Consider the following 9,241-nt stretch of genomic DNA (forward strand, 5'->3'; position numbering starts at 1 on the left):
ACTGTATAAGCCTATGGGCTTGACGGCGCGTGCATATTTGCTAATTAATTAGGTTAATCGTTAGTCAATTAACTCGAAACTCACAGTGATTATTTCTAAGACCTGTATCATTATGCATGTAGAATTCTAGAAACGTAACTCATAAAGATCGCGAGATATGATAGGTAAATACACTTTTCTAAACCCGTACTACAGGCCTGTATAAGACTAATGGGCTTGACCGCGCGTGCATATTTGCNTTCCTCCCTCTCCTTTCTCCACAGCTTCTCCCTCTTCCTCCTTCTCCACCAGCTTCTCCCTCCTCCTCCTCACCAGTTCTTCCCTCCTCCTTCTCCACCAGCTTTCTCCCCCTCCTCCTTTTCCACCAGCTTCTCCCCTCCTTCTTCTCCATCAGCTTCTCCCCCTCCTCCTCCTCCACCAGCTTCTCCCCCTCCTCCTTCTCCACCACCTTCTCCCTTCTCCCCCTCTTCCTCCTCCACCAGCTTCTCCCTTCTCCCCCTCCTTCTTCTCCACCAGCTTCTCCCCCTCCTCCTCCTCCACCAGCTTCTCCCTTCTCCCCCTCCTCCTTCTCCATCACCTTCTCCCCCTCCTCCTTCTCCACCAGCTTCTCCCCCTCCTCCTCCTCCACCAGCTTCTCCCCCTCCTCCTCCTCCTCCACCAGCTTCTCCCTTCTCCCCTCCTTCTTCTCCACCAGCTTCTCCCCCTCCTCCTTCTCCACCAGCTTCTCCCCCTCTTCCTTCTCCACCAGCTGGTGTCTTAGCTGAAGTGGAAATCGCCATATCTGAGCATATATGCGAAGTGCGCACACAAAGACGAGCTGTGATTAGTCGTGTCGGGACGCACGCGATGTGCGCGTGCGCATAGGCGCGGGGGGCGGGGCTATCTCAAATATTTCGCAAGGCACAAATTTCGCGCTACACCGGTTTGAGTCGGCGCGTTCACACGTACGCAAGTGAATACTGTCTGTCAAATTCAAATTCAAATAAATTTTATTGCACAAATACCTCACAGATAAATTGGCAGTATGTCGCGAGATGGCGTTGTTTATTATTTTAGTATTTAGAGTGTTTACTTACGTTCAGAGTTTAATTATCATTGCAATCTTGAAAACGTGCATCCTGATCAAATTTTTCGAATTTTTATACTGTTTTTGAATTTTTATACTCTTATAAAGTTATACTGTTTCAACCGATTCTACCTCTCTACCGCTCGCCGAAAGCTGGTGCTAACATTTGGCTCGGGCCTTTTCCGACGTTTTCGATGGGGCCAAATCTGGCTCGGGACAAAAACGTCCGTGTGAACGCTCGGCTCGAGCCAAATCTGGCACGGGCCTAATTAGGCTCGGGCCAAAAACGTCCGTGTGAACGCGCCTCAAATGCCGTCCAAATTGGGTCCGTCTAATTACCGAAAGGCACCGAAAGGCACCGGAAGACACCGAAACGCATACCGAAAGGCACACCAAAAGACACCAAAAGGCACGAAAGACACCGTAAGGCTAGAGTACCGTAAGGCAGGCCCGTAGCCAGGGGGGGTTCGAGGGGTTCGAACGAACCCCCTTCCCCCCCACCCCTGAGCCCCCAAGCAAAATTTTATTTTTTGAAAATTTGCAAGAATTTCACCTCAGGTGACAGGTCGTTCCATTTTAGTGTAATAATTGCAAAATCTCCATCATGCGGGAGGGTGAACAGTGAACACCCCCTCCCACGCCCTCCCCCCGCTCAGTCACTTGGCTCCCTCGCCTGGTCGCTTCGCACCCGAGCAGGGGCGTGTACAGGGGGGGTCCAGGGAGTCCGGACCCCCCTTGCTCGCGCAGAAAACGCATCTGAGGGTCTAATTTTAAAAATTTTCTATAGAATTAATAGCTATACATTTGTCGTTTGTTACCTAATAATTCTGAAACCAACAGTTAGATTCGCATTTCTGGTGATTAATGTTAAAAGTAAAAAAATTATTTCAAACTTAGTGAACTGATTCGTTATTCTGTAAATTAATTTAAAACTTATAATTTCAATTGTTAGGGTGATGAAGCAAGATTTGAACATTTGTGAGTTTATGTAATATGTTCTCAATTAAATTGCAAGTTAGTAAATTGGTTTGTTGTTTTGAAAATAAATTGTACGTTTAGAAAATGAATTTTTACAATGATGTGAAGGAATTTGCATATCAGGCAATTATTTTGGAAAGTTGTGAATTAATTTGCAAGTTAATAAATTGATTTGTTATTCTGTGAATTGATTTTAAATTTTGAATTTAAATTTCTCAAACAATATAAAGTAATTTGTATTTTTATTAATTAATTTGAAATGTTTTAAATTGATTTAAAATACCCTTAACTATGGAAAGCCATCCCTTTCAAAAATAATTTTCAAACATTTCAAATACACAATACCCATGGATTCACGCCTACGTGATGTTAATCTGTACGCACCGCCATCTGATGAATATAATTTTTTTACTTTTTTTACTTTTTTAAATTTTTGTTTTAGCCAGAACCACCTCCCAGACGTGCTGATTCTGAAAATATCTTTAGTTTTCTTCTAGGCTGCGGAGTTCTCTAGTTATGCGAGTACGCACTAATTCGGCTGAACAACTTTATTATATAAGATATATCCAAGTTGGGATATGCAAACGGCCAAATAAAATAAATGTTTGAGCACACACAAGTGCAGGGATTTAACACCTGATGCTTGTTAGTGTGCGCACGATGAACAAAGTACACGTCGCAGCAGCAGATAAACAAAAAAACAAAACATACGCAAAATAAACACCTTTTCAAAAACTACATTTGCATCACTTTCTCCAGAAATCACACAGAATAATACTGTACTTCATGTGTAACCCCGCCCCTTCAAAAGGACGCGACCAATCACAGCATTACGACACGTTGCCGTGCTCTTCTAGGTAAACCTTTAAACAATGAATATCTCCGGTAGACACAGTCTGACTAGCAGTGCTTACCATCCGCTTCACGCTAGCTGACACACACGAGCGATGTAGCACGCATGTGTCACTACTGCCAGACAGCTCAGCATCGCTCATGGGACGACCCCCGACTTTACAATCTACCTGTTCGCGAGTATTAAACTCGTCGACACAAACATCGCCCACAGGCGTGATGCCGTCATCCTGACGCCATACCCTGGAAGCTATCCAGCGCGTGGCGCTACCTGGTGGTGCCAGCTTGGCATCGAAGTAGAGGATCTCATTGTTGGGGAGATGGCGCCTCAGCGTGTCGCAGTTCGCTCGTGGATGCAGACTCTCCTTGTTGAAGTAGTTGTTGCTTAGCGCCTGCTCTCCCTCACCGGCATCGCAGTCACCGCCGCTGCCTGCGGCTGCAGAAACACCCGCTCCGCTCTCCGTCTGCATCGTCGTCATGGCATCGTCCAACACACGCAAGCACCTGTCCAGCTCTCGCCGGGCCGCCATGATGTCACGCACGTCCTGGTCGGACACACCGTCCGCTGCGCCGGCGCACGATTGCACCGGTACCTGTCTCAACACTGAGGCAGCGCTGATCAAAGACTCAGGGACGTCACCCTGAAGGACGAAGTGAGGCGTGATACATTTTCCAACATTATTCAGCTGGATAAAATGAGGCGTGAGACCGTCCGGGACAATCTGCTGATGGATGGAGTGAGGCGGGAAACGTTCTGGGACATTATTCTGCTGGAAGAAATGAGGCTTGAGACCTGGGACAATTTGCTGACGGATAGAGTGAGGCTGGAAACGTTCTGGAACAATCTGCTGATGGATAGAGTGCTGCGTGGGACCGTTCGAGACAGTATTCTCTTCAGGACGGTTCGTTGGAAGTGTGTCGACAGGAACAAACTGAGCTTGTTGCTGTGGATTGCCATCATTAGTAAAACTCAAGTCACCGCCCCGTAGGCTATCTGCCCGCCGGAGTTTCTTACTTACCGTGGTGCCCGTGTAAATGCAGGACGAGAATCCAGGCTCAGCCTCCTCCTTCTCTTCCTCCTTTTCTTTATCTTCCTCCTCCTCAGCCTCTCCCTCCTCTACCTCCTCCTCTTCCTCCCCGTCACACTGATCGGCATTGTCAAATTCTAGTTCATTGTTGATCTCGTCCAGCCAATCCTGCGTTAACTCCTCGTCCTCCTGCTTCTCCGTGTCTTCCTGCTCCTCCATATCTTCCTGTTCCTCCGTGTCTTCCGGTAACCAGGCCCTCACCGCGACCCACTTCGCAGCCACACCGGGTTTACCCAGTTTCGCGTCGAAGCACACCTTCTGACCGACGCGTACGGCCAGTGTCGGCAACAGCGACAAGTGAACGTACACGAGCCCCGCACCGCAGCTTAGGAAGGTCGAGTCGCTCGTCGTCCTCGTCTGTGTGACGGTGCCGGAGTAATTCACCAGCGTGACGGCACTGTCTCTGCACCGCGCGGAATCGCTGCTGCTGCTGCACACGCTGCCAGCAGCCGAGCGAGCATCTCGCTCCCGACTACCAGGACGCCATATGCTGGTGGCCGCCCACTTGGCTTTGGCCCCCGGCTTTCCCTCCGTACAGTCGAAGTGGAGCACCTCATCTATCTTCAGCTCTTTGGTGAGATCTGCATACGCTGGCATTCCGATAAACTGGATTTTGTGAAAGAAGGCGGTGCCCTTTTTAAATGAGACAAAGCCTAGCTGTGGAAAGAGCCTAATTACCTTCCCCTTCTGTGCAGTCAAGCTAGGTTGCGTCACGTCTCTTGGCTTGCACGCCTTCGATGTAACCTTGGATAACTCTGCTGCTGCCGGCTTCACCACGACGTTAAATTGCTGTGGTTCCTGCTGGATTAAATGAGGCGTGAGACCGTCCGGGACAATCTGCTGATGGATGAGGTGAGGCGGGAAACGTTCTGGGATATTATTCTGCTGTAAGAAATGAGGCTTGAGACCTGGGACAATTTGCTGACGGATAGAGTGAGGCCGGAAACGTTCTGGGACAATCTGCTGATGAATAGAGTGCGGCGTGGGACCGTTCGGGACAGTATTCGCTGCAGGACGGTTCATTGGGAGTGTGTCGACAGGAACAAACTGAGCTTGTTGCTGTGGATTACCATCATTCGTAAAACTCGGGTCACCGCCCCGTAGGCTATCTGCCAGCCGGAGTTTCTCACTTGCCGTGGCGCCCGTGTAACTGCAGGAAGAGAATCCAGGCTCAGCCTCCTCCTCCTTCTCTTCCTCCTTATCTTTATCTTCCTCCTCCTCTTCCTCCTCCTCAGCCTCTACCTCCTCCTCTTCCTCCTCCTCAGCCTCTACCTCCTCCTCTTCCTCCTCCTCAGCCTCTACCTCCTCCTCTTCCTCCTCCTCAGCCTCTGCCTCTACCTCCTCCTCTTCCTCCCCGTCACACTGATCGGCATTGTCAACCTCTAGTTCATTGTTGATCTCGTCCAGCCAATCCTGCGTTAACTCCTCGTCCTCCTGCTTCTCCGTGTCTTCCTGCTCCTCCATATCTTCCTGTTCCTCTGTGTCTTCCGGTAACCAGGCCCTCACCGCGACCCACGTCGCAGCCACACCGGGTTTACCCAGTTTCGCGTCGAAGCACACCTTCTGACCGACGCGTACGGCCAGTGTCGGCAACAGCGACAAGTGCACGTACACGAGCCCCGCGTCGCAGCTCAGGAAGGTCGAGTCGCTCGTCGTCCTCGTCTGTGTGACGGTGCCGGAGTGATTCACCAGCGTGACGGCACTGTCTCTGCACCGCGCGGAATCGCCGTCGCTGCTGCTGTACACGCTGCCAGCAGCCGAGCGAGCATCTCGCTCCCGACTACCAGGACGCCATATGCTGGTGGCCGCCCACTTGGCTTTGGTCCCTGGCTTTCCCTCCGTACAGTCGAGGTGAAGCACCTCGTCTATCTTCAGCTCTTTGGTGAGATCGGCATCCGCCGGCATTCCAATAAACTGGAATTTGTGAAAGAAGGCGGTGCCCTTTTTAAATGAGACGAAGCCTAGCTGTGGAAAGAGCCTAATTACCTTCCCCTTCTGTGCGGTCAAGCTAGGTTGTGTCACGTCTCTTGGCTTCCACGCCTTTGATGTAACCTTGGATGACTCTGCTGCTGCCGGCTTCACCACGACGTTAAATCGCTGCGGTTCCTCAACAGGCATCACTAGATCGTCCTCCAGGAGGAATTCATCTGAGTGCGACCTCACAAAGTCCGTCACTGAAATCAACTTGCCGGCGATGCCGCTGCAGCGGACGGCGTCGCTTCTCGCTAGCTCCTCTAATTTGCACAGCGTCACGGAGCCATCCATGTACAACCTTTTCCTGACAAGTGACAACAGAATTGCGTCGATGGAGGCATCCCCTGATATGTTGTTGGCACACTTGGCGGTCAGCGCTGCGGGCTCCAATGGCTCTCTCGACACTCTGACCGCCCGCCACTCACACGTAGCTTTCGGGCCGCCGGGAATCGCGTCAAAATACAACCTATCGCCAATTTTGTATGCGGAAAGAAGATCCTCGGAGCTTCCTTTATCAGTAGATTGAGTGTTAAAATATACCTTAGAGGCACCTTTGTAACTGAGAAAGCCGCATGTTGGTAACAACTCTGATACGGTTCCTGCAGCCCCAACTATATCTCGAGAGGAATTGCCTGTAAACTGGCTCGCTGTTGCCACCCCAGCATTGGCGCAGCACAGAGAAACCCACCATTTTGGATCTACGAGGAAGACTTTATTGTATCGCAGCAGGAAACTGTGAACTGATTGGGCGTTACAACCGACGACTGTCTGAATAGAACTATGGGAATTGCATACAAGTTGAGCTAATTTATGCAGGGTGGCTTTTCCACCTTCCTTCTGGATCAACTCAGTCAAGCACACAACAGAAGGTGCATCTGCTCCTGCAGTCGATGGCGGGATGCCTTGTATACGCAAGTCGCTCGCGACTACAGCCTTGGTCCCAGACACTAAAGACACTTCGTCTTCTTCATCGACAGAGAAAAACTTGGAATGTTTCTTGATGAACTGGCAGGTGGTAGGAATGTCAGTAAGATAGGCTCTCAGCTCCGGCGAAGCTTGTGCCCTTCTCCCGGCCAGTCGGCGCAGGTCTATGCACGACTCGCTGCGCATCAGACACATTTTCCGGAAGAAGTCGATGCACTCAATGCTAACTGTTAAGGTTTCTTTGATCAGCCTTCTAACGTGATCGCGTCTGATTTCGAAGGAATCTGTATGTCTCATTAGAAAGCTTACAAATTGTTTCACTGACTTTCCAACAGCTTTTCTCACGTCTGCAGATGCCTGAGACCTTTTACCCATTAGTTTAGTGAACGTTACCTCTTCAACTCCCCAGTCAGTGAAGGCTTGTGTATAGAAGGTGACTGCATCATCCTCAACTCCTGATCCAGTACTTGCTGAGGACATTTTTGATTTTCGTACAATTACTTGACACAGTATCGGGGTTTATATAATGATGTCTACTTCAGAGGCATAGCCAATGTTCTACATTTCAACCATCACTGTGTTTTCATCAGAATTGCTTTCAGTCTGCATGGGTAACGTTGCCAGTGGTTACCAAGTCCCAGTTTTCTTCCACCTGCATTAGCTGCTGGACTGAAGCGTCACTACTGCCGTCACAATGTCTCTCCACTCGATCCGCACGTCCTGCTAATGAAACAAACGTTCCTTCACTTTAGATACCTCGTGGTGATGCCCCAGGAATCTCACAAACTGTTTGTCCTCGCGTCCAACAACGGTGATGACAGCCTCTGGTGCTTGCGCTTTAGTAGAGGCTAGGCGGTGAATGAGGACTCTCGCTTCTCCCCACTGTAGAAGTTTGCTGCTGAAGTATGTGACAGTGTCGCTCTCGGAATCTGGCGTCACATGAAACCGCATGCTGTCGTGGAACGAAGGGTCCTGTCCGCGCAGTCAGGAAGGCAACATCTTCCGCGGAGACCTGGAAAATTGACGGATGCTGGCAGAGGAAGAAAAGAAATCTCACAATACCGGGTCCGATGACTTTGTTGACGATTGCAGGGCTCCTGTGATCACCTAGGTGAGTTACGAAATGAGTTACTGGTAGCAGACCCTTTTGTGGTTGCATTATTTAGGCTGGCTATCGTGTGTGGCAATGGCATGCACATGGAGATGGGTGGATGGTTACTGGTAATTGTATCCCCCGCGACGAAGTAGCGCTACCAAACTTGGTATACTTACACATCCTGGGGAAAAGGTGAGCAGCGTACCAAAACCAGGTCCCTGCGACCTTTATTTTACCTTCATCCTATTTCCCTTCCGCTCTATAACTCGGCCCCTAATTGACCTAGCGCGACCAAACTTCGTATACTTACACATCTTGGGGAGAACACGGGGGATACATGTAGTTGGCGACAACTGCCCATTCTAGTTTAAAACGAATTCTTTCAATGTATGGCCCCCATTCAACTGCGCGACTGTTTTTCAGGCACAAATGTGGTGTCGGTTAGTAAAATTCAAGATATTTTTTTTAAACGCTGGACAACATGTCATAACTCTCATGGTGAGAGTTGAAGTACATGGCTACCTAGCTTTAATATTGCCACTCGGCCGAAAACGGTCAAAATAGGTAAATACACTTTTCTACCGGCTAAACCCGTACTACAGGCCTGTATAAGCCTAATGGGCTTGACCGCGCGTGCATATTTGCTAATTAATTAGGTTAATCGTGGGTCAATTAACTCGAAACTCACAGTGATTATTTCTAAGACATGTATCATCACGCATGTAGAATTCTAGAAACGTAACTCATACAGTTCGCGTGATAGCGTGTGTGCGGGGGAGGGGGAGGGGGGGTTCAATAGCTGTGCAATGCGCCCAGTACAGACAGTAGAGGCGGGCGCGGGCAGGGGGTTCGGAGTCGGGAGCCGCCATATTGACCGGTAGAAAAGTGTATTTGCGCCAACACTGGCTCCCGCCAAGTGCCATTGCTGCCGCTGCAGTGCTGCACACTGACACTTATATATATAGGTGTTGATATACATACAGTAGAGGCCGTCCATAGCCTGCAAGCCTGAATAAGCATCGAACAGAAATTAATTAAAAATACTCACACTGTTAGTGTTACTGCACTTACAAAACATACACTTTATTCATGTTAAATAACTACAGATTCATGCTCTATGCTCCCCTCGAAACTTTTGCCAGCTCTAGGATGCGAATTTCTGCAAAGTTGTCTGAACACATTTCATACACAAAAATCACCAACCGGTCGCTCTGACTACGCCACCTGACGGAATCTCACGAATACAAAACAAAAATAATTTTA

General features: G+C 49.3%; 1 protein-coding gene across 4 annotated transcripts; it reads right to left on the minus strand.

Annotated features, from left to right (window-relative positions):
• Positions 1 to 2,577: 2,577 nt before the first annotated feature.
• LOC106810559 lies at positions 2,578 to 9,137 on the minus strand. 4 transcript variants are annotated; one of them, XM_014813942.1, is made up of 4 exons: positions 9,059 to 9,137; positions 5,257 to 7,894; positions 3,916 to 4,110; positions 2,578 to 3,537 (listed from the first exon to the last, which is right to left on the minus strand). In XM_014813942.1, exons 2-4 carry the CDS (start codon positions 7,360 to 7,362, stop codon positions 2,875 to 2,877), a joined length of 2,964 nt encoding a protein of 987 aa, XP_014669428.1. In that variant the 5' UTR covers positions 7,363 to 7,894; positions 9,059 to 9,137; the 3' UTR covers positions 2,578 to 2,874. The 4 variants fall into 4 exon arrangements, with proteins under 4 accessions (XP_014669428.1, XP_014669431.1, XP_014669429.1 ...); XM_014813945.1 differs by having other exon boundaries at positions 3,916 to 4,017; positions 5,323 to 7,894; positions 9,059 to 9,136; XM_014813943.1 differs by having other exon boundaries at positions 9,083 to 9,100.
• Positions 9,138 to 9,241: the final 104 nt, after the last annotated feature.

This window comes from Priapulus caudatus, unplaced genomic scaffold (genome assembly GCF_000485595.1).
Source record: "Priapulus caudatus unplaced genomic scaffold, Priapulus_caudatus-5.0.1 Scaffold452, whole genome shotgun sequence".
Classification (NCBI taxonomy): Eukaryota; Metazoa; Priapulida; class Priapulimorpha; order Priapulimorphida; family Priapulidae; genus Priapulus; species Priapulus caudatus.